General features: G+C 46.4%; 1 protein-coding gene across 1 annotated transcript; it reads right to left on the reverse strand.

The window, feature by feature from the left end:
• Nucleotides 1-2,121: 2,121 nt before the first annotated feature.
• Nucleotides 2,122-25,172, reverse strand: Nmnat1 (nicotinamide nucleotide adenylyltransferase 1). The gene is made up of 5 exons (XM_036179593.1): nt 25,092-25,172; nt 7,773-7,937; nt 6,380-6,563; nt 3,104-3,246; nt 2,122-2,733 (listed from the first exon to the last, which is right to left on the reverse strand). Exons 2-5 carry the CDS (start codon nt 7,885-7,887, stop codon nt 2,321-2,323), a joined length of 855 nt encoding a protein of 284 aa, XP_036035486.1. The 5' UTR covers nt 7,888-7,937; nt 25,092-25,172; the 3' UTR covers nt 2,122-2,320.
• Between the last annotated feature and the right edge of the window lie 10 nt (nt 25,173-25,182).

Genomic DNA, 25,182 nt, shown 5'->3' on the forward strand with positions numbered 1-25,182 from the left:
GGGGTTCCATACACACTACACACAGGCTGCTGGTAGGAGCCATTTATGTCCTGGTCCTGCCCCCTGTCAACTGCGGGGCAGGGTACAGAGGGCTGGTTCCTGGGGAATAGGGCTCTAGCAGACACTGCGGCCCATAGTCCTTGGTCCCATCATCCCCACCTGGCTGTACCCATGACGCAGGGCTGACCTGATTCTGAAGACTGCACCAGGAAAAGATCCTGACTGACTAAAGTGTGGGGGGCAAATTCCTGTAGGATTTCAATCAGTTCTGAATCACACAACAACTTTGTGTTTTAACAAAAACTATGGTCTCAGTTTTGGGGTCAGAGAAAGAAATGCAGATTCATATGGCACAAAGACAAGAGACGGCAGTGCCCTTCAGAGACCTGACAGTTTCGGATGGAGCATGGAGCTTTCTTCCACAAATCAGGCATTGGCTACAAGTTCGAGGCAGGAAGAGCTGCTGGGTCTGACCAGCCCACTCATCATATTCTTGAGAGCATCGTTCATCTTTTTTTTTTTTTTTCTTACAATTTTTTGAGACAGGGTTTCTCTGTGTAACAATCCTGGCTGTCTTGGGACTTGATTTGTAGACCAGGCTGGCCTTGAACTCAGAGATCCGCCTGCGTCTGCCTCCCAAATGCTGAGATTAAATGTGTGTGCCACCATCGCCTGGCTCCTTCATCTTTTAATTATAAGAGTATAAATAAAGGTGAAGAGGGCAAAAGCAGGCAGATTTCCTAGAGTTCAAGGCCAGTCTGGTCTACTGAGTTCCAAGATAGCTAGGGCTACACAGAGAAACCCAGTTTCAAAACCAAACCAAACCAAACCAAAAACAACAACAACAACAAAAAAAAAAAAAAAAAAAAAAAAAGAAAAGAAAAGAAAACTACAAGGAATGAATGGTTAAAAGTATGAATGTTCTTCACCTTTATTTTTTTGTTTGTCTATTTGTTTTTTGAGACAGCATTTCTCTATGTAGCCTCCCTAGTGCTGGGATTAAAGGTGTGTGCCACCACTGCCCGGCTCTCCGTGGTTTTCTTAGGGGCACTGTGACATTATCTCTGAAGCTGTCCCCAACGTTACAAAGATGATGAGGGTTAGCAACAAAGCTGTGCTGAGAAACCACTTAAGGCAGAGCCTAGCTCACCCCCTGCCTCCAAAGGCAGGCATCCAGCAGCTACACCTGGGCAAAGCTTGACCAGCTATTCTCTTTATTTACCTCATGTGGAGGTCAGCGACCTTCTGGGAATGGGTCCTCCCTAACTACTATGTGGGTCCTGGGGCTTGAACTCAGAATGCAAGACTTGGCAGCAGGTACCTTTGTCCGCTGAGCCATTCGCCGTTCCTTTGATCTGCCATTCTGACGTGGAACTGTTGTATGTTCTGACTTCTTCCAGGTGTACCCACAACCTTCATTTTGCAAAGCTGGAGGACCACTGGTTACTGGTGCGTTTTACAGGATCACTTATTCCATTTAGTTAGAGACAGGGTCTCCAGCACCCCTTGATGGGCTCACACTTGCTGGTTGTCAAGAATAATGCTGAACTTTTGATCCTTCTGCTTCCGTCCCCCAAGTACCTGGAACATAGGTGTGTACTGCCGTGCCCAGTTATGTGGTAATTTAATCCAGGGCCTCAGGCTTGCTGGGCAAGTGCTCTACCAACTAAGCTACATCCCCAGCCAAGGTCATGGTTTAAAGAATTCCTTTGTCTATCCTGGAAAAAGATGGCCAGCAGCAAGCCCAAACAGCACGTTAATTCTCTTCACAACTGAAGCTAGGAAGGGTCTTTGTTGTCTACTGGCCTCTGAAACTCCTGGGGTCAAGCGATTCTCCTGCTTCCGCTCCTGGAGCAGTGGGGGTTACAGGTGTGCATCACTGACCTGACTAAAGTAAGACTGTTCTCCCTTCTGTGTGGGGGTGTTTTCCTGCGTGTATATCTGTGCAGCATGCATGTGCCTGGAGTGCTCAGAGGCCAAAGAGGGCATCAGATCCCCTGAAACTGAAGTTACAGACAGTTGTTAGCTGCCATGTGGGAGCTGGGGACTGAATCTGGGTCCCCTGGAAAAGCACTGAGTGTCTTAACCTCTAAGCCATCTCTCCAGCCTCTAAAGGGGAGCTTTTGAATAGATTGACTTTTTTTTTTTTTTAATGGTCTTATTGAAAACATTCATCTTCTTAACTGATCTTAATTTTCTGTTGGTTTTTAATCAAACCTTTAAACTTCAGTTTATGAAACAGGATGGCGATTCCTTCCCTGAGCTACTAACACTGGGTCATTTTGAATTTCCACAAAGGCATCTGATGATGTGCCTAACCTCATGCTGTGGAATTGTGCTTAGCCTCAGTAATGCTCCTCTGCAGAGGAGCCAGGATGACCCCGACATTCCTGTCTTCACTCTCGGAGCTGTACAGATCATGCTCCTCAATGTACTCTTGGACAAGGTCCGGGACCAAGTATCGGATGCTCTGGCCCCTTCTGAGAGCTCTCCGGATCTTGGTGGATGAGATGTCGTTGGTGATCCATTCATCCACCAGGTGGATGTTGCTCTGATGTCTCCATAGCACATCGGACTCGTAGATGAATTTCTGAGCGTCACTGCCGGTCCGAGTGATACATATGAGCCCATAGTTGGCCACAATTTGCATGATGTCCTCTATCTTCCACAAGTTGGGGACACTGAAGGACTCCAGTAAATCTGCGCCACATAGCAATTTCACCCTGGGCACACCTTGAAGGAAGAACCAAACAGAGCTTCAGGGTTTGTTTTCTTTTTCCAGGACAGGGGTTTCTCTGTGTAACAGTTCTAACTGTCCTGGAACTCGCTCTGTAGACCAGGCTTGCCTTGAACTCAGAGATCTGCCTCCTGAGTGCTAGGGTCAAAGGTGTGTACCACTACCACCCGGTGGGCTCATTTTCTCAATAATCACCCATATTAAAGTAGTTGTGCATGTGCATGAATGCAAGAGAAGTAGATCTGTTCTTTTACTCCAGAACCAATCTCTCCATCCTAAAATCAGGAATCCAGCAGGTAAGGAATAAGAAATAAACCTGCTGTGGAGTCTGAGCAACCTTTGGGGTCCTGGTCAAACACCACAAACCTGTTGGTTTGGGATCTTGGGGCTTCTTTGGACTAGCATCCTGCTTTTGTTCAGCCCACTTCCTCTTCCGCCCAGGCCTGTCCAGCACAGGAGAGCTTTGTGGGTGATCACAGCTGCCAGCTGCCAGCTTCTCCTGATGGTGTCTACAAAATGACAACACAAAAGAATGTTCCTTAGGGGGCTGGAGAGATGGCTCAGAGGTTAAGAGCATTGGGTGTTCTTCTAGAGAACCCAGGTTCAATTCCCAGCACCCGCATGGCAGCTCACAGCTGTCCAGTTCCAGGGGATTCGACACTCTCACACAGCCATACATGTACATGTACACAAAACACAAATGTACATTAAATAAAAAGATACAATTAAAAAGAAAGACTGTGATGTCAGAGTGCTCGCTGAAGTATTCTTGTGCATGGTGTGTGTGTGGGTGTGTGTGTGTGTGTGTGTGTGTGTGTGTGTGTGTGTGTGCTGCAACAGTGACTATTCATTCCTTTCCACAACTCTGACCCAATCTCCTCAAGTTCTCACGTTAGGAGAACTACTGGCCTAGCAATGGAGAGGAAAACGGAGAGGTCAGAGTTGCAGGTCCCCCCGAGCAGGGTTCCTGACATTCATCAACTGATGGAGAGAAGCACCACTGTTGGCTCTCTCTCAGGTGCTGTCAGCCCACTGAGAGAGGAGCTGATCCAGCTGCCCAGTCTTTTAGCTTATGTTCAACAGAACCAGGATCCGAACCCAGTAGTCTGGTCCAGAGCCTGCACCCTTGACCTCGGCAGACCATGGCCTGATCGTGCAGTGAAGACATACATGGCAAGGACAGGAGTAGGAGGGCGAGTGGCTGGGGCCTTCAAAGCAAGCAGCACTGCAGGGGCTGGGGCTGGCACCAGAGGCTCAGTACTCATGTGACTGCGAAGCTATCCCAGCAATCTGGACCACACTCCTGAACCCCACCGTGGGACCTCATGCCCTGATCCCTTCTCCTGCTGAAGAGCCAAACGGAACATGCAGGAGATAGAATAAATTGCCATGGAGCCAGAGAGGGACAAGTGGGAATGAAACAAGAGCATGGCCTCCAGGGGAGTTTTCACCATCAGCAGGGACACTGTTTCCCTGTTAACCCTAAAAAGGGAGTCCGGACAGCTGCCACCTTCTGGCCCAATGCCCCGTCCAAACCTAACATTAGACAGAGCACCTCACGGAAACTTCCAGTGTGGCTGAGAGTCTGTAGATAGGACCATTGGGGAGAGTCCTGTGAGAAAGATGCCACTGTCACATTGCAGCAACCTCCATGACCCACAGCTCAGGCCTAGAGCCCTCTGTCTGTGACATCATCAGCCACAGAGCGCAGTGGGGGCAGATCAGGTCTCCAGTCTCTTTAACATGTGGATCTCAGCATCCCAGCAAACTGTACTCTGACCCCTTCCTTATCCAGCCAGTCTGGAGGACTGAGGATCCTAAGAACAGGGATTAGACAGGTCTTCAGAAAGCCCCTTAACCCACTCTCAATATTACAAAGAGACGGTTGGATGCTGCCTCTTTCCCTGGATTGCCTTCATGGGTCTGAGCACAGAGGTTTGGAAGCAGCACAAAAGGTTGGGCCAAACCCTGGGCAAGCACTGCCTGACATTCCTCTTTATTAAATATGATAAAACCAGGCAGTGGTGCCGCACACCTTTAATCCCGGAGCTCAGGAGGCAGAGGCAGGTGGATCTCGGTGAGTTTAAGGCCAGCCTGGTCTACAGAGTGAGTTCCAGGACAGCCAGAGCTGTTAATACAGAGAAACCCTATGTTGAAAAAATCGAAAAAGGCCCGGGCGGTGGTGGCGCATGCCTGTAATCCCAGCACTTGGGAGGCAGAGGCAGCTGGATCTCTGTGAGTTCGAGGCCAGCCTGGTCTACAAAGTGAGTTCCAGGAAAGGCACAAAACTACACAGAGGAACCCTGTCTCGAAAAACGGGGAAAAAAAAAAAAAAAAAAAAAAAAAAGGAAAGAAAAACGAAAAAAAAAAAAAAAAAGCAAAGAGAGAGAGAGAGAGTGCGAGTACGCTGTTGGGAGAGGGGTGTGGGGCAGAGGAACCTCTTCAGAACAGTCAGCACACTTCCCTGAGCAAACCCTAAGAACAAAGAAAAGTTCAGACATTTATAAGTTTGGGGGTGGGCTGGCAGGAATTTTCACATCTTCTGGTTTAATTTAACACAGTGTAAGTGACAAAGAGCACGAAGAGCCAGATCCTAAGTTGAGAACTGTTAGGTCACAGCTCAGCCTGCTTATGAACCCTGTCCCAGAGATGCTGCAGGGAGTCTTGACTTCATGTCCTCAGGCTGTGGCCCTGGCCTTTTTAAGTGTTCACTATCTTTTATGGGTAGGCCTATGCTCTAACCTCCCCTTTAAGCCATTTCCTTCCCTCTTCCACACCTAAGAAGACTGATCACCACAATCTCCTGAGGAACTCTGTCTTTCTCTCTTCAGGCAGGAAGGCCAGGCTGTTTCCTTTATTCTCCGACAGAGAGATCTCTGAAGAACAAATGTGTCAATATCTCAACCCATGCTTTAAGATGCAAAGGCTTGCCGGGCAGTGGTGGTGCACACCTTTAATCCCAGCACTCAGGAGGCAGAAGCAGGCAGATATCTGTGAGTTCAAGGCCAGCCTGGTCTACAGAGCGAGTTTCAGGAAAGGCACAAAGCTACACAGAGAAACCTTGTCTCGAACAACCAAAAAAAAAAAAAAAAAAAAAAAAAAAGCAAAGGCTTAGTTAGGCTCTGCATCCTGTGGTAGCCTTCTGTAGGGAAGTGCAGCCTTGGTGTGGTGATTTGAATAACAATGGTCCCCACAGGCTCAAGTATCTAAGTGCTACATCACTAGGGACTGGCACTTTGAAAGGATCCCAATGGTTAGGAGGTGTGGCCTTGTTGGTGGAAGTGTGTCACTGGGAAGGGGTTTTAGGTTTCCAAAGCCCATGCCAAAGCCTGTGTCTCTCTCTCAGCCTGCTGATGAGAATGTAGCTCTCAGTTACTGCTCCAGCACACTGTATGCCACCCTGCGCCCTGCCAGGATGATCATGGACTAAGCCTCTGAAACCGTAAGCCAGCCCCCAGTCAAATGCTTCCTTTTAGAAGCGGTGTTTTGTCGTGGTGTCTCTCCAGAGCAACAGAAAAGTGACTAAGACCCTTGGTGACAACCTCAGACCTGTTAATCAGAGGCAGGAGAACAGAAAACATGCCAACGGGAACAACCCCTTCCCATCCCCTCGAGCCAATGGTGTGGACTGACCACGGTTACCTGAGCACTTTCACAGTCTCCACCCACTCCTTCTGAAGGCTCTCCCACGTGTCCACTTCCACCCAGTGGGAATTCTTGGTGGCAAGTTCTGCCATGATAATCCGGTGGTGGGCAGGGATGAGGCCTTTCTTCTTGTACGCATCGCCAACAGGTGAAATTATGCCTTTGATAACTCTGTATTTTCCTGGATTAAAGAGTTAGCTTGATATTAGGAATAACAAACCAGACCAGACTTTATGGACAGGAAGTATGACCAATATTACTTTATAGTTACAATTCCCCCCCTTTTTTTTAAACAAAGAGTCAAAGTTAGTGGTTAGCTGAAACTGTGGTGGGTCTGGCAAGATGGCTCAGCTGGTAAAAGAGTGTGCTGCCAAGACTGGTGATCTGAGTTCGATCCCTGGGACACCATGGCGAAACAAGACAACAGACTTCTTTCTCCACTGACCTCCTCGTGTATACCATGTCACACATGACACAGTTTTCAAATTAGAAAAGAAACTGTAATAACAGATTCTAAAAGTTATCATTTAAAGTACTTTAAGTGTATAATTCTGTACTGTTGGCACATGCAAACTGTTACAAACTTTCACAACTTCCACTTTCTCCAACTACAGCCCTATACCCCTTACACACTCACTCTGGGTGAGTGTGCCAACTTGGCTTACACTTGAAGTTCTTGTGGGTCAGAATTCCAATCAGAACTGCTGAATTCCCTTGTGAAAAGCCTGAATCAATCTGCACTGTTCACCTAAAGCAGATGCAGGATCTGTCTTTCCTCACCTCGGCACTTGACAGCATCAAGCAAGCATGTTCCTGACAGTGTCTGCTCAGCCCTGCCCTTTCTTATGTTATTCACACCTCCTCCTCCTCTTTCCCCGGATACAAGGTCTCACTGTTGTAGTCATGGCTGTCCGGGAACTAGACCAGGCTGATCTGGAACTCACGAAGATCCGCCTGCCTCAGACTTCCAAGAGCTGACAGTTGGATTAGAGACATGCACGGCCACACCTGGTCATATTCATACCTCCTTGCTGCATTCTCTGCACAAGCACTTCTACCTGCTGAGCTACCTTGCTGGCCCTGTTAACTTTTTTTTGGCTAAATCTCTATGTCAGGAAACAGAGCAACATGCTGTGCCCAGGATCAGGTATTCACACTGAAAGAGTCAAGTGTGTCTCTAGTTGTTTTTGTTTTTGTTTTGTTTTGTTTTTGAGACAGGGTTTCTTTGTGTAGCCTTGGCTGTCCTAGAACTTTCTCTGTACACCAGACTGGCCTCAAACTCACATAGATCTGCCTTCTTCTGCCTCCTCAGTGCTGGAGTTAAAGGCGTGCGCTGCCACCACCACCCTCTTTGTCTCTAGTCCTAAGCTACCTAGGTTGTTGATCCTACCTGTTGCATTCATGTAGTCCTTGGCCAGCTCAAAGAGTCTGAGGTGCATGTTGGTAATTGGATTAAAAGAACCGCAGGCCAGGAGAACCACTTCTGTCTTCTCAGATGTGTCCATGGTGAGGAGTTGGAGTTGTTGATCTAAATGGAAACCTCTGACACCATCGTCTACAAAGGAAAAAGTAAGCAAGCTCATTTATAGATCTCTTGACACCCACCCGTGTTCTCCCTGCAAACAGGTGGGCACAATCTTGGCTTCACTGATTGAGATGAACAGCAAAACCCACTTCACTTTCTGGCCTTTGTTTGGATAATTGTGTAGTTCCTATCAAGTAGAATGGGATAGAACTCTCTAGTCCTTATGATTCAATTTGCCCAAAAGAATATGGCAGAAAAGATAGCATGTTAGTCCTGAGCCTTAGCACTTAGAGGCTATTATATCATAGAGTTTTCTGCTGTTATAGTAACATATAATAACGTGCTAGAGGATACATGTCTCTAACTCCAGAATGTGGGAGAGGGACACAGAAGGAGATAGCAACAAAGTCTCACAGCCCAAGTTGGCCTAAAACTGGCTATGAAGCCAAAGATACCTTGGAACTCCGGAACCTCTTGCCACCATGACTGGCTAAAGCTGGGTACATTTTAAAGAAAAGAGATTCCACAGGCCTAAGAACATAGACCAGCATCCTGGCTATATCACAACATGGTGGAGAAAGAGAAAGCAAACCAGTCCTTCCTGTTCAGAAAGGGACAAGCCTACTGTGTGGCCTAACTTTGAAACAAGGCACACACCTTTAATCCCAGCACTCAGGAGGCAGAGGCAGGCAGATCTCTGAGTTTGAGGCCAGCCTGGTCTACAGAGCGAGTTCTAGGACAGCCACAGCTACACAGAGAAACCTTGTCTCAAAAAAGACCAACCAACCAACAAAACAAAACATAAACCCTGTTCTTCTGAGAACCAGTTTACCCTCTTTTTTTTTTTTTTTTGGAGACAGGGTTTCTCTGTGTAGTTTTTGTGCCTTGCTCTGTAGACCCAGTTTACCCTCTTGACCTCCTGGCTTTCCACTAGGCACTTCTGAAGGAACCACCTCAGCAGGGCCACACTGGACACCAAGCTTCCAGCACACGGACTTCTGAAGAAACACTCAAACAACACCTGAACTTACAGCAGAGACGTCCCTGTCCTCTGCTGCGGCCTCTACCACGGAAACAGGCCCATGCCAGACCGCTCTGCGAAGACAGCTGCACCCACCACCCTGGTGCTGCTGAGACAGCTGACCTCCCAATATATGGCTGCGGCCAAGCCACAGGCAAGCTGCTCATTCCCACAAGCACGCCGCGGTGACACCAGAAGCTCATGATCAGCAAACCCACAGGTGGTCCCGAGTCACCAGCAGAAATGAATATGTACTGATGGATGTCACTCAGGTTTTGTGATAGAGAGAATTTTATTAAAGTAATTTACAGGGCTGGGGATATAGCCATGTGACAGAACACTTGCCTAACATATATGAGGTGTTCAATTCCCTGCATAGCAAACAAGCAAGCAAACAAACAAAAAAGGCAATTTTATATAGTTCTTGAAAAAAACAAGAGAAGCAGCAATGTAGTCAGTGGGAATGGAGGTATGCATGCCTGAGGACCTCAAACCAAACAGTCCCCTAGAGTTCCAGCTGCTTGGGGTAGGGTGGGGGTATGGGGGTGTGGGGGGCTGAGGCAAGGATCTGAGAGGACCTGGACAAAAGACCAAGATTTCATCTAAAAAAAAAAAAATCTTCCCAATCCCCCCTCCTCAAAAAACAAAAACAATAACACAAACAACAACAAAAAGACCCAGGGCCTGGGAGACAGTTCCATCAGTAAAGTCTTAAATGCTCTTCTGTCCCGCAAACATGAGAACCTGGATTTGATCCCAAGAACCACATAAAAAAGCCAGGTACAGACTGGAGGGTGTCAGGGGATCTCTGGCTAGCAAGTCTCTCCAAATGCAAAAGTTCCAGGTTCAAATCAGAGCCAGCCAGTCTAATTCAATCAACAGGCTCCAAGTTCTGTGTGAGACCCTATTTCAGCCGCTAAGGAGGACAGCTACTAAGGATGACATTGAAATGGAAAAGTCAGTAGCCATCTTGAGGACGCTCCCCCCAACCCAAGGTATTGGCTGACCAGCAGTTTTAGAATTGACCGTAAGTTGAACTTATGGGAAGATAATGCTGAAACAATAAATCTATGTATCCTGGACTTGGCAAAATAAGACATGGGAAGTAATGGGCTCAACTGACCAGAAGTTGAACTCAGGGAAGAGTAGGACCGGAACAATAAATCTGAATGTGAATATCCTGGGCTCAGCAAAAGCAGGACATAGGGAATAAAAACTTATGTCCCTATAGACACTCTGTATCCTGTTAGCCATCAGTAACCTCATGCTTATAGTTCAGCCAGTAATGTCAATGAACTACCTCACCCCTAGCCTCCTCGTCTAATCCCAAGCTGCATGTAAACCTTTAATATATATATATATATTACCCCTTCAAGTGAGTGCTGGGGCCATTCTATCCCACCCACTGTGTCAGATGTTGCACACAGACCAAACCCTAACTTGCTTGTGACTGATAAACCCCTTTGTGTTTTGCATCGGATATTGGCTCTGTGGTGGTCTTGTGACTCGGGCACAACACCACCACATACTGACCCTAGCTTCCAGATGCACACATACATACATGTGCACCTTCACACACACACACACACACACACACACACACACACACACACACACACACATTCTGACCAACCAATAAAACTAAACAACAGGGAAACTCCTAAATGTGGACAGAAAATTAGGAATAGTCACTGATGTTTAGTATACTGTTAAGTGAGTCGAGGGCTGAGGCTATGGCTCAGTGCCGAGTGCTGCCTCACTCGCAGGCACAGGACGCCCCAGGTTCGTGCACAGTAGTATTCCTTCCCTCCATCCTCAACGACAACAATGGAAAGAGAAGAGTGAGCTAAACAGGAAGGATTTCAATGCCCCACTTCTCACTCTTCATCACAAAACCAGGTTCCCTAACTCTGTTTCTTCTATCCACTTCCCATACGACGATGCACCTGCTGGAGAGCTGGGAGAAACAGAAGGGCCAGAAGTTCAAGGCTAGCCTGGGCTATAGGAGACCCTGTCTCAAAAACAGGCAACCTCTCTAGGGAACTGGGGTATCTGCCAGCCCTGGGCATGCCCAAGTCAGGTTCTAGACACTACCCCAAGAGAGCGGAGCGGAAGGCAGGCTAAGAGCATGCTGTGGAGAGAGTCAAGGAGCTGCCTGGGGTCTAGAGACAGAGATGGAACAAAATGCTCCCAGCCCCACCCTGTGCTGCGGGATGAGCTCAGGTTTCCTTCCCCTTGGGGAATGAGGAGGCTGGTGGAAGTTGATCTCTCAGCATACAGCAGGCACTCTTCATCCTTTGTCACACTGAGGACCTGTCTCAGATATCCATCCTGGCTTTACCAATTCAGCCATCTCAGCTAGACTCTTGACCCCCCCAAGCCACAGAAGAGTTAAGTTCCAGTGAGCTCCTGCCTCGTGGCCTGTCCCAACAAGAAGGTGACGGATGGGTGTGGAGTCTCAGACAGAACTGTTGTGATCGCTACCGGACCAGTGTCGCCATGATTCACTTTTGTCTGGTCCACACAGCCTACCACCTGCACTGCTGGCTGCCGAGGTCACATCGGCTCAGGCTGTAAGTGTTCCTCCTCAGCACACTGTGTCAGAAGGTTCCTTGCTTCCTGGGGCAGTCTTCAAGTGTCATTAGAAATTTACTTCTAAATCACCCATCTTTTGAGTTTTAAAGGTACTGTGATGGGAACATTAATGTCACATCTTGGAAGCAGTAACTCACAATGGTAGCTGTCTCAAAGGGCACTGAGACTCCACTGGGCTCTCCTTGTGCCATTTCCAGATGCTCAGTCGACAGCCATGTTTGCCCACTCTTTAATGACCCGCCCAAAGACTACCTCTCACAACCGCCCTCTGAAAGGATGCTATTTCTTTCACACTAGTAACTTTGAGCCTATATCCTGCTCTGATGCTGCTATAGGTGTTGAAAGTAGTGCAGACTTTGAAGGTTATCTAGTCTTTAGAGCACCTTCAGGTGAAGGTGCAGTAATTGTTTTCTAGGACTATCCTAAAGACATCCGGCCCTAAACCCTACTAATAAAAGAAACAATTAAAGTGAGAACAGCTAGTGGAGGGTGAGATGGACTATTATTTAATGATTAATGTTTGCAGCAGCTCGCAGTGATTCCCATCTGGTCTGCAGGCTGTGGTAAGCAGGCTACCTCGGTTTATGGGTCACACTCCGTGTGGCTCCACCAACTGTAGGCAAGGCTGTCAGAGGTGTAGGCGAGGATCCTAATTGTTTTGCTTACAGCTGCTGTTTGTCCTTGTCAAGTTTTCTGAACCCTGGTTTCTGCATTTTTAAAATTGGGACCCAAGTCTTGGTAATGTACCTCTAGTCCCAGTGCTTGGCAAGCTGAAGCAGGAGAATTGCTTTAGCACAGGAGTTCAAGGAGAGCCTGGGGAATGTAGTGAGACTTAGTTTTTTTTAAAAAATGTGTGGCATACATGTGCTTGTGTGGTGGTACTTTCTTTAACCCCAGCAATCAGAAGGCAGAAGCAGGAATGAGTTCAAGGCCAGCCTGGTCTATGTAGGGAGTTCCTGGCCATAAAGATATGTAGTGAGGCCTTATTGTAAAAAGAAAAAGAAAATGGCAAGGGAAGTCCATAGTCCTTACCTTATAGAATTTTGTGAATATTAAATAAGATAATGCATATAAGATATTTAATATATTTATCCAATTTCAATATTAACTTTTTTGTTTTTCTATTTATGCTTACTTTGAGTTAATACTTCTTACTATTTGTGTGTTGTTTCTTAACATTAACTTAATTACGGTAAAGGGATCATGGGTCCTACAGATTTCCTAATGAGCCGAATAATGGCAGCTAGTAACTTTTTGCTTAGGTATTAACAGGTACATTCACTGGAGAGTGGAGTGCATGGCAATTCACTTTTGCCTGATTTAATTAGCATGAAACAGAACTTGAATTTGGTTCCTTGAAGTCATAATGGTGTACCTCCCTGTCTCTGGGCCGTGTAGCCAGGTGGCGGTGTTCCTGTTTGGGATTGGCACCCTGACACTCCAGTTCTATGTGCTGCTAAGGTGAGTCTCAGCCCAGGCAGGCCTCACCTGTGGGGTGGTGCGGGTGCCCCGGGATTCCTGCTACACGCTTAGGGGCTGCCTGCCCCTTGCTTCTGCTCCTGTTACTGGTGGCAGGCGAGTCCACCTCTTTGCATTCTTGAAAACCTCAGTGGAGTGAAGGTTGCAGAGATTTGGACAGATTAAGTTTAACTTTTAACAAATATTTATACTTACAGTATAAGATTTCTTATACTTACAGTATAAGAAGCCATTAAATGGGAGATGGTGAGGGCACCAGTGCCACCATTCATGGATTTCCTAGAGGCCAGTCCCAAGGGCCTAAGTGTTAGCTAATGTCTGTCTGCAAGGCTGAGGGCAAGGCAGACACAATCAATCAATCAACTGGATTCTGAACTGATATGTCATTCATGTTCAGTGCTAAAGCTTAGCTGTAGAGGCTACAGACCGTCCACTAACTGTGGGGAGGCTAGAGACTGTCCACTGACAACTGTGGAGGCTAGAGACCATCACTAACAACTGTGGAGGCTAGAGACCATCACTAACAACTGTGGAAGATAGAGACCATCCACTAACAACTGTGGAGGTTAGAGACTGTCCACTGACAACTGTGGAGGCTAGAGATCATCACTAACAACTGTGGAGGTTAGAGACTGTCCACTGACAACTGTGGAGGCTAGAGATCATCACTAACAACTGTGGAGGTTAGAGACTGTCCACTGACAACTGTGGAGGCTAGAGACCATCCACTAATAACTGTGGAGGCTAGAGACCATCACTAACAACTGTGGAAGACAGAGACCATCCACTAACAACTGTGGAGGCTAGAGACCATCACTAACAACTATGGAAGCTAGAGACCATCACTAACAACTGGGGAAGCTAGAGACTGTCCACTAACAACTATGGAGGCTAGAGACCATCACTAACAACTGGGGAAGCTAGAGACCATCACTAACAACTGTGGAAGATAGAGACCATCACTAACAACTGTGGAGGCTAGAGACTGTCCACTAACAACTATGGAGGCTAGAGACCATCCACTAACAACTGTGGAGGCTAGAGACTGTCCACTAACAACTATGGAGGCTAGAGACTGTCCACTGACAACTGTGGAAGCTAGAGATCATCCACTAACAACTGTGGAGGCTAGAGACCATCACTAACAACTGCGGAAGCTAGAGACCATCCACTAACAACTGTGGAAGCTAGAGACTGTCCCCTAACAACTGTGGAAGCTAGAGATTGTCCACTAACAACTGTCACTGAGGAAGCAAAGCAAACACAATCTATTTGCTTAAAATAAAGAGTCACAATCTTAAAAATGTGGAATTTCTACAAAAATCTGAAAACTGAGAATCCATTGACTTGATGGGGATACAATGAGAAGGCATGAGCTGGTGGTAATTTCACAGTGCAAGTCTACCAGAGGAGGTTTGTACACAATACAGCGCAATTCTTTCCTCCCAAAGGTCAGAATTTCTACAAAGTATTTTTACCAAATCAAATGAGGATTAGAAACCTAAGCATCATTCCCAGTTTTGACTAGTGGCCAGGGGCCAAGATAATGAAGCCATTGTCAGAGCAGAGTCAGACACGAAGGGAGCTCCTGGTCCACCGCTGACACAGAGGGCTCTGTAGAGATGAGGGTGCCAGCCTGTGAATTGCTTTTCAGGCCCAGATCCTCCCGGTACTGCAGTCAGCCTCTCCTGGCCAACCTGGTTGGTAGTATCATCTTCACCTTCTTCTCCCTGGGTAGGTGTGCAGCTGCCTGTAAGTACTCAGCAGGTGTCTATTATTTGATACGGGCTGTGGGAACAAAAGTGGCTGAGACAAGGTTTCTGCTCTATAGATATTCATAGACTGGCACACAAGAAAAACGCCACATTGAAAACTCTGATGGTTAGTTGACTTGCAAATCAATGGTAGAATGTTTGCCTAGCATGGGTGATGCCCTGGGTTAGATTGGCACTATCATTAAAAATAAAACAAAACTTTCAATGAAGAGAATCTTTTAAACTTCTTGGGTAGCAACCCTCATAGTTATCCTACAATTAGAATGTGAAACTGGGCCAAATCTAGTAAAATAAATCAAATTTTTCTCCTTTCTTTCCCCTCCTCATTATTTTGGGGGTGGGGTGTTAGTTTCTTGAGACGGATGGTTTTGAATTCACTGTGTATTCATTCCAACTAGTCTCAAACTCATGGTAATCTTCCTGCCCCTTGACCTTCAATGCTGGGATTACATGCATGGGCCACTATGCCTGACCTGTAACAGTCTATATAGTTACAAGAAAGTTCCGGATTTAGTTATTCATTCAATTAATAGTGCTGGGCCCGCAAGCTGGCTCAGCAGGTAAGGGTGCTTGCTGGACAAGTCTGGCAACCTGAGTTTTATTCCAGGAATTCACGGGAAAGGTAGAAGGAGAGAACAGACTGTGGTAACGTATTGTGTGGCCTAATAAATTTGCCTAAAGATCAGAGAACAGAATAAACCACTAGATTAAACATAGAAGCCAGGCAGTGGTGGCACACACCTTTAATCTTAGTACTAGGGAGGCAGAGATCTGTCTGGGTCTCTGTGAGTTCAAAGCCACCCTGGACTCCAAGAGATTGACTCAGTCTAGGAGAGGAACAGCCAGGCAGTGGTGGCATACACCTTTAATCCCAGCGCTTGAGATCTCATGCCTCAGCTACCAGTATTTGGGAAGCACACATGCCTTTAATTCCAGCACCAGGAAGGAAGTGAAATGGCAGGGCAGAGAAAAGTCTATAAGGTGTGAGGAGACAGGAACTAAGTAAGCTCTTTTTGGCTGAACCCTTTAGGCTGAGGAGAGGGAGGCAAGAAGATTGTGAGCTTGAGGCTAGCCTGGGCTACAATAAGAGTCTATTCCAAGACACAAAAACAAAACAAAGAAAAGGAGCATGTCTCCAAGTCAAGGACACCTAACGAGCACTGCGTCCCGTCCTTCCAGGTCTTGTGGTACTGCTCACGCAGATGGAGCCAGCCCCGCAGGCTCTGAGGGCAACGTTCTATGTGTTTGGTGCTGGGTCCTTTGGTGAAGGAGTGTGCACAGTGCTGTTGACAGTCTTGGCATCAGATTGTGTATGTTTTTTCCTTCTTCCTTTTTAACATTAATTTATCTATGTGTACGACTACATGCATGCCACAATATTTGAAGGAGGCCAGAGGACAATTTGTGGGTGCCAGGTCTCTTCTTCTATCTTTTGTTTTGTTTTTAATTTTTTTTTTATGTGCACTGGTGTTTTGCCATGAAACTAGAGTTATAGACAGTTGTGTCATGTGGGTGCTGGGAATTGAACCTGGGTCCTCTGGAAGAGCAGTCACTGCTCTTAACCTGTGAGCCATCTCTCCAGCCCCATTTCTTCTATCTTTTATGTGGGCTCTAGGGATCAAATTCAGGCTATCAGGTTCAGCAGCAAACACCCAGTGAACCATCTCTTTTTTCTTTCAGTTTTTCGAGTCAGGGTTTCTTGATGTAGCCCTGGCTGTTCTGAAACTCACTTTGTAGACCAGGCTGGCCTTGAACTCAGAGATCTTCCTGCCTCTGCCTCTGGAGTGCTGGGATTAAAGGTGTGCACCACCACCACCTGGCTTTGTTTTTAAGAATTTAAAAATGCTTGTCTTACTCTGAGAGCTTGGTTACAAATAGACAACCATCACTTCAATATTTACTATCTACTTATGCAGAAGATAGAAATATACAGACATGGGATTCCTAGTGAGATGCACAGTGCAGTTACTTTAGGAAAGTCAAAAACACTCTAGGGGCCACAGGGAGAGCTCAGTTGGTAAAGTGTTTGCCTCAAATTTGAGGACCTAAATTTGATCCTCAGAACATACATGAAAATGCTGGGTGTGGTGGTACACACTTATAATTCCAGTGTTGGGGAGGCGAAGACAGGCAGATCCCTGGGCTTAAGGGCTGCCAGCCTAGTTTAACAGCATGAGACCCCATCTCATAGGAGGCAGACAGCATTCCTGAGGATACCTGAGGTATACCCCCTGCCTCTACATGCAGTACACACTTGCACAAACATGTACACTCTCATGCACACATGAATATGTGCACATGTGCACAAAAAAGAAGAAATTATTTTTTAAAGGAGTATGGGTTGTAGCTCATTGGTGGAGAACATGCTTAGCATTCCTAAAAACATCCCACATGACATTTTGGTTGTTGTTGGTGATGGTGGTCTTGTTTTGTTTGTTGTTGCTTGTTTGAGAGAGTCTCTCTTTGTAGCCTTGGCTGGACTAGAACTCAGAGATCTACCTACCTCTGCCTCCAGTGTGTTAGGATGAAAGGTTTGTATCACCACACTCGGCCTGATATTTTTCTTATTGTGGGTGAATTCTACTTTAGAATTTTATCTTTAAAAAATTTTAAAAGGTGTATCACTTTTGTGTGTGTTCATGATGTGTATTTGGAAACATATGCCATGGTAAGGATGTAGAGCAGAAGTTCCCTTCCACCATGCAGTATTGGACTAGGGTCATCAGGTTTGGTGGTGAGCGCCTTCACCCATTGTCTTAGTGCGGCCCTGTCTCAAACAAGAACAACAAGAACAACAAGAACAACAACAACAACAACAACAACAAGCCAAATAAAACCCAAACCAACCACCACTGGCGCAATACAAAGGTGTTCCTGATGGTGCTTTTTGCTTCTCACACAGGAGAGAACCACCCCTGAACTTTACTATTTATCTGTGCTGTTGTCAGTGGGCAACCTGGTATCCACGGGTAAGTAAAAACATTTCCCAAGTCCCCATCCGGGTCAGATGTTGCAGACCCCTCAAGAGAAGACACTGCTTAACTAAGAAAGCTCAGGATGTTGTAAGGAGCCCTGGCTCCTACTTCAGAACCCTCGGAGACAACAGAGCTCAACAGGAGTGGGTGGCGTGAATGAGCTATGAGGCCTCTTGGGGATGCAGCTCAGTGGGAAGAGTGCTGGCTCAGCACAGCAGAGGTCCGGGCTCAGTCACGAGCACTGCCTATGCCCAGGCGGTGGCACACAGCTGGTAATTCCAGATACTCCTGAGGTGACAGCAGGAGGAGCGGTGATTCAACCGGCTCCTGACCTACCTGAGACACAAGATACTCTGCACTCAGGAAGCAGACGCAGGTGGATCTCTGTGAGTCTGAGGCTAGCCTGGTCTACATAGCCAGTTCCAGGAACTATACAAAGAGAAACCCTGTCTCAAAGATCTTTTCACAGCAGCAGTGGTTAGCTGCACAGGACTAGTTCTCTCAACATATTCCATCACCGTGGACAGAGGAGGGGCAGATTTCTCACTGGCGTACCCCCTAGTAAGCTGCTCTTCCTCCCCCAACGCGCGCGCGTGCGCGCGCGCACACACACACACACACACACACACCTTAATTAAAGCTTCTGGGACACAGAGAACAAAAGGAGACCTGGAGGCGGGAGGGATCTGTTGGGAAGGAGGGTTTTGATGGAGGGGAGGGGACAAGAGGCGGCTGTTGGAATATGACCAACAAGCGTTTATATATGTGGCCCCCATGTGTATGAACTTTTGAAGGAATCCCAATGTAGTACTTTTATTGATTATTTGTGAATTCACATAGTGTACCTCATCACACTGACTCCCCAATCCTCCCAGGTCTACCACCCTTGTGACCTCCCCCCAAAAAAGAAGAAAAGAAAAAAAATGTACCAAGTCCAACTTGAATTGCCCTTATACTCACTGGAGCATGGTCACCCACAGTGGCCTGCCCCTTAAAGAAAACTGAGTCCTTCCCCACCCCTGCCAGAAGCCCAACTGTGGGGACCGATCTTCAGCATCCCTCTCCCAAGTTTTAAGAGTTCTCTTCAATGGCTTCCTGTTCAGGCTTCTTTTTGGGGGGTAGGGAAGAGAGGTCCCCACAGAAACCTTCCGCGTCTCTGCAATCATCGACACCAGTGCAAAAGAAGCTTCCGTGAGAAGGAATCGGGTTTTTTTTTTAAAGCGCCCCCCCCCCTGTTCCCCCCCCCCCCCCCCAGTTCTGCTCCACCTAAATCAGACCCTGCACTTTGTCCTGCAGTGCTTTTCTCTGGCACGGGGCTCATCTGGCTGTCCAAAGTGACCTGTCCAAGGCCAGATGCAAAGCCAACAGTCTGAGGCTAGCCCATGGGTCCTGCTAGTCTCCTGCCTCAGTTACAGCCTGGGCCAACTGAACCTGCCCCAGCAGCACTGCCACTACCATCAAGCATCTCAAAGACTATCTCCTAGCTGCCACTTCTGCATGAAATGTCAGCTGCGTACCATGGCTACAACAGGAAGCATGCCAAGACCAGCCATCTTGGAATGAAGTTGCTTTTAAACATGAATGAGCACTGAAGAAGCAGGAAATGAATTGGTCAAGTGACATCACAGGACTGCCATCACTAAGAAATTCATGCAAAGGAGGAGTGAGGGTCTACACAACTCTCAAGATTGTTGCACTGGCTTCTAGAGACCTGTTTCCTGTCCAGAGAAGTTAGGATCTGAGCTGATGTCGGCCGCAGAACGTAAGCACGGATTAAAGAAGGGAAATCGCCTATTTCAGAACCAGCCTCACAAGGACACAGCGACTCAGACCATTCATCTCACAAGATCAATTTACCGATTCTTTACATTGTGGGAAATTTTGGATAAAGAGACTCTCTTTATGGATTATAACAATCTTTCATATCATTACAGCCAATTACTTTGTAGCCAAGTGTCTGAGTTTTATTCTGTTGCTCTGACAAAACACTGACCAAGGCTGTGCGGTGGTGGCGCACGCCTTTAATTCCAGCACTCGGGAGGCAGAGGCAGACGGATCTCTATGAGTTCGGAGGCCATCCTGGGTTACAGAGCAAGTTCCAGGAAAGGTGCAAAGCTACACAGAGAAACCCTATCCTAAAAAACCAAAAACCGGGTTGGGGATTTAGCTCAGTGGTAGAGCAAGCGCAAGGCCCTGGGTTCAATCCTCAGCTCCACATTAAAAAAAAAGAAAGAAAAACCAAAAACCAACCAACCAACCAAACAAACAAACAAAAAAACCACTGACCAAAAGCAACTCGGGAGGAAAGCTCATTTGCCTTCTATTCCCAGGTCAGTCCGTCATTGAAGGATGCTGGGGCAGGAACTCAAGTCAGATTCTGAAGCAGAGACTTCTGAGGATGCTGCTTGCTGGCTCAATCATGGCTCATGCCAAGCTGGCTTCCTTACACAGCCAGGACCACCTGGCAGGGAATGGTGTTGCCCAATGGGCTGGGCCCCTTCTCTATCAAAGCACAGGACAGTCTCCCACAGGCTAATCCAATTTAGACAATTCTTCAATCAAGTCGTTCCTTTCCGATGACTTTAGTCTATGGCAGTTAACAGTTAAGGCTGACAATGAACCCCTTTTCAACTTGACACACAAACACATCACTTTAAACGATAACCTCTCAATTTCTTGTCTCCAAAATCTCATGTTAATATTATAATACAAAGCATAGGGCAACTGCTAAAATTCTCAGTCTTTAAAACTTTCAATACTTTTAAAGTCTTGATAAATAAATATAATAAAAATAAAAAATAAAAAAAGTAAAAAAAATAAAGTCATGCACCACCGCTGCTTGGCTCAATGCAATAGCTTTTATACCATTTAAAAAAAAAAAAAAAAAGACCTCATAGAAGACCTCAGACATTGCCAAGTTCAGCTACTATCTTGAGTATAGTCTTGACCCCCTCTGGGCTACAACTCCATGTACTGACCCTGAGGAAATACTTTCCTATTTGTCCCAGTGAAGCACAGAAAATTTCACATCAATGTCATTGATCTCTTACTAATTGTGGCTGTTGGGCCCAGCTGACCAGCACCACAGATTCTTAATAGAAAACATAAAGGTGGCGCACGCCTTTAATCCCAGTAATCGGGAGGCAGAGGAAGGCAGAGCTCTGTGAGTTCAAGGCCAGCCTGGGCTACAGAGAGAGAACAAGAGTGACAGCCTGGGCTACACAGAGAAACCTTGTCTGAAAAAAAAAAAGAAAAGAAAAGAAAATATCACACAAATGGCCCTGATACTCTTCTTCCCTCTGAAACTTCACAAGCGAGACCACCATTGACTGCATTTTGCTCAGTAGTAACGTCTAAGTTCTCATAAAAGCAGCCCATCAAGTTCCCATGATCAAATCTCACACTCCGAGTGAAAGGACCCTGGCATGGGTATGCACGGTTGGACTTATAAGAAGTCCTATCTGGGTCATGATATAGATTTATATAATGACAGAGGTGACTCGGTGGTTACCTAGGGTGAGTTGGGAGTGTTAAGCACTGGAGAAGACAGCTTCTGGATTCTTACTTATGGCATCCCCATTCTCTTCCTGTACCTCTCTTTGAATGACAATACAGTGACTCATTCTCCTTGAATGCGTCTGTTTCAATTAGGCTTATGTTACTATAATAATGATGCTGAACATGATAATAACAATAGCAACATTCACTGACTCATTCCTACACGTCGAGCATCTCCTATGAACTCATGGAATCCTGACAACACAATGAGGTGGGACTATCACCAAACACACTATCTTTACATATAAAGACACTGGGGCTTAGAGGGGCTGGTTAACTTGCCCGGGATCTGACAACCAGAGTAACACTGTTAATTCTAAAAGTGGAAGCTCTTACCCATCATGCAAGATTTACAAGATATCTGTTAGTGGACATAGAAAAGAGGGCCAGGACTAGGGATATACAGGACTTCCCTGGCATTCAGGAGGCTCTGAGTTCAACCTCTGGCACTGCATAAATAGGACGGATAGTAAACCTTGGGAGGTAGAAGCATAAGAATCAGGAGTTTAATGTCATTACATACCGAGTTCAAGGCCAAGAGGGGCTACATAAAGACTCTGCCTCAAAAATGAGTGAAATATGTAATTAAATCCAACATGAGCATCAGGTATCTAGAACATTAGGCTTGGGTGTGAGGTTCTTGGTTCAATCCCCAACACCACATAAATTAATAAAGGTGTTCTGAGAGTACAGAAAGCCTTTGGCTTGTGGTCCTTCCCACCACGCACATTCCATCTGCCCCAGCATAGCTCCCATGTACTAAGTCCGAGCCGAAGTCCCCAAGCTCCTCCTATCAAGCCCTGCATTTTTTAGCTTTCCAATTAGGATTCCTATTTCTGAGTGACTATCTTAACACATCATTCCTCCTTCCTGCCTCAAGGTCCTTAACTCCACATAAGGACCCAAAGGCATGCCAGAAGACTCAGCATGGAATTGCAGAATTCTGACACAGAGAAAGCAACTGCAGTGCACAGAAGGCAGGACCTTTCCTCCCCAGCTAACACCAGCAACCATGCCTGAAAGGAACACTGTATTATTATCAAAACTAAGGAAGGAGCCTTAGTCACTTAGAGTGGTCACACACTCTTTAATCCTGCCTAGGAGATAGAGGCAGGCAGATTCCAGTGAGTTCGAGGCTAGCCTGGTTTACACAGAGAGTTCCAGGCAGTGAGACCCTGTCTCAAAATCAAACAAACAAACAAACAAAAAACCTACAGGGCTGGAGAGATGGCTCAGAGGTTAAGAGCATGGACTGCTCTTCCAGAGGTTCTGAGTTCAGTTTCCAGCACCCACACGGTGGCTCACAACCATCTGTAATGAGATCTGGCACTCTCTTCTGTATACATGATAAATAAATAAATTTTTAAAAAAGATTTAAAAAAACTACAAAAGTACACTGTGAACAAGAGTCCATTCAGCAAATCCTTCAAACAGCTGAGTAGTCTCCAGGCTTGCTCCTTCGCTTGCTTTGTTTGTGAGACAGGGCCTTGCTGTGAAGTCCTGGCTGGCCTGGAACTCCATTTTGTTTGTTTAACATTAACTTTATTTGTCTCTGATAGGGAGGACAAGCAAACCCACATGGGACATGATTCCAAGTCCTAATTCATTACCCAGAGCTAAGTAAAACTGTTTCTTCCATCTCCTGTTAGCACTATATGGAATGTGCTTTTTTCCTTATCCTGTTTTCTTACAAGGACAAAACTCCCAGATGTATAGTGGTGACATCCTGTCCCTCAAGAGCAATTGGCCACTCTCCTGTGTTTACATTAGAAAAAAATTTCGGAGAACTGTCATCCATATGACTACTAGAAAAAAAAATCCAAACCACTTGAGTAACATTCAAAAGGACCTTGTCTCTCTACACCTTACCCCATAGTTCTGGGGACAGAACCCAGGATCAAGCACATGCCAATATACCCTCCATCACTGAACTATGACCCTAGTCCAAGGTATTCTTTTTTCTGTCAAATGGCAACCTGAATCTCAATCTCTCTCTCTCTGAGACAGGGCCTCACTATGTAGCTCTGTCTATCCTAGAACTCACTCTATAGACCAGGCTGGCCTTGAACTCACAGAGATCTGCCTGTCTCTGACTCTTGAGTGCTGGGATTAAAGACTTGCATCACAATACCTGGCTTTGAATCTGTCATTTTTCTTCCTCCTCATTTATTTATTTATTTTTTTAAATAAGGACTCATGTAGCTTAGGCTGGCCTGGAACTCCTGGTCGTCTGGCCTTAGCATCCCAAGCACTGGAATTACAGTTGTGGACTACTGCACTCATTTGTTTGTTTGTTTTTCAAGACAGGGTTTCTCTGTGTAGCTTTGGAGCCTGTCCTGGAATTCTTTCTGTAGACCAGGCTGGCCTTAAACTCACAGAGATCCACCTGCCTCTGCTGAGATCAAAGACTTGTGCCAACCACCACCTAGCTATTGCACTCATTTTTAATTTATGTTGTTTGGTTGGAATTTGTTTGTTTTAAGACTGGGTTTCAGCCGGCAGTGGTGTCCATGCCTTTAATCCCAGCATTTGGGAGGTAGAGGCAGGCAGATCTCAGTGATTTTGAGGCCAGCCTGGTCTACAGAGTGAGTTTCAGGACAGCCAAGACTATTACATAGAGTTCTCTCATACTTCCCACCCACTCCCCACAAGACAGGGTTTCATGCTGCTAGGCTATTACAGAACTCATTTTGGAGCCTCCACCTCAGAGTGAACTGCCATTCCCAGCTTCCGCGGTGCTGGCGATTAAACCCAGGGCTTTATGCAACGGAGCTACAACTGAGCTTTATCTCCAGCCCCATGAATCTCACTTACTGGTGGCCGCCTCCTCCTCATCTTTCTCCCACCTCAATTTAAGCTTTTGGTTGAAAAGTTCCCACAATTAGGCTTCCGTTCTAGTAGAACGAAGTTCCCTCACACTCATTGTTGCAACTAAGAAGTTAGCACACATTCACACATCAAAAATCAGAGATAACTGCGTCAACACAAAAGGCACACAGTCTTGACTTGGAAGCATTTTTCCAAAGTAGGCTGATAATTGGATAGAAAAGCCGTTTCAAAATTGCAACTGCAAACAACAGCAACAACAAAAAATAAGCAACAAACAAAACAAAACAAAACAAAAACCGAGGCAAAGAGCCTGCAGCAATACACCCCTCAGAGCGCTAGGATAATTCAAGTTTGAAGTTTGTACTGATGGAATGAAATGCAAATTTTAATACTGTCTTTGAACGAAGTTTACCACAAAACCCGATGGCCTGTGGATTTCTGTACTGCCTCTTCAGGAAGAAGAAATCGCCCCAAAGTTTTTCCACTCAGTTCCCGGGTAACGTCTCAAGTCCATTCAGAAGATATTTCCCTAGTTCTCAAAGGGTTTGATAAACCATTTTCAGGAAAGTGGATCTGATCTTTCCCAGATTTGGAAAGAACTTAGGAGGAAAGGAAAAGTCCTTCACAAAAGTCGGTTTCTTCCCCATTGCCTCTTACCCGCGCCCCTCTATGCGCATGGGCGCCGGCTCTCAAGACACCTCTACTGAGGGTCCCCACGCCGCCCCGAAGCGTGAATCGACGGGCACCAAGGCTACAGGAAATATTACTAACTTTTTGGTTCCGAGATAGAAGTAACGGGCAAGAGTTGACTATGAAGACCTGGCTTCAGGGGGCGTTATAAAGGACTCTAAAGACCCAGTCACTATGCACTCCCCCTTGCTTGACACAAGAAGGGGAACTGGGCTAACGTTCCCAAAGACGGGTATCCTAGGACCGCGTGCAGGGTGCTTACCAGGCCCTGAAGGCCAGACGGACCCAGTCCTCCAGGAGACAACCTCGGCCCGGAAGCCAGCGTAGGGAACACCGCGGCTACGCTTTCATTG

This window comes from Onychomys torridus, chromosome 2 (genome assembly GCF_903995425.1).
Source record: "Onychomys torridus chromosome 2, mOncTor1.1, whole genome shotgun sequence".
NCBI lineage: Eukaryota > Metazoa > Chordata > Mammalia > Rodentia > Cricetidae > Onychomys > Onychomys torridus.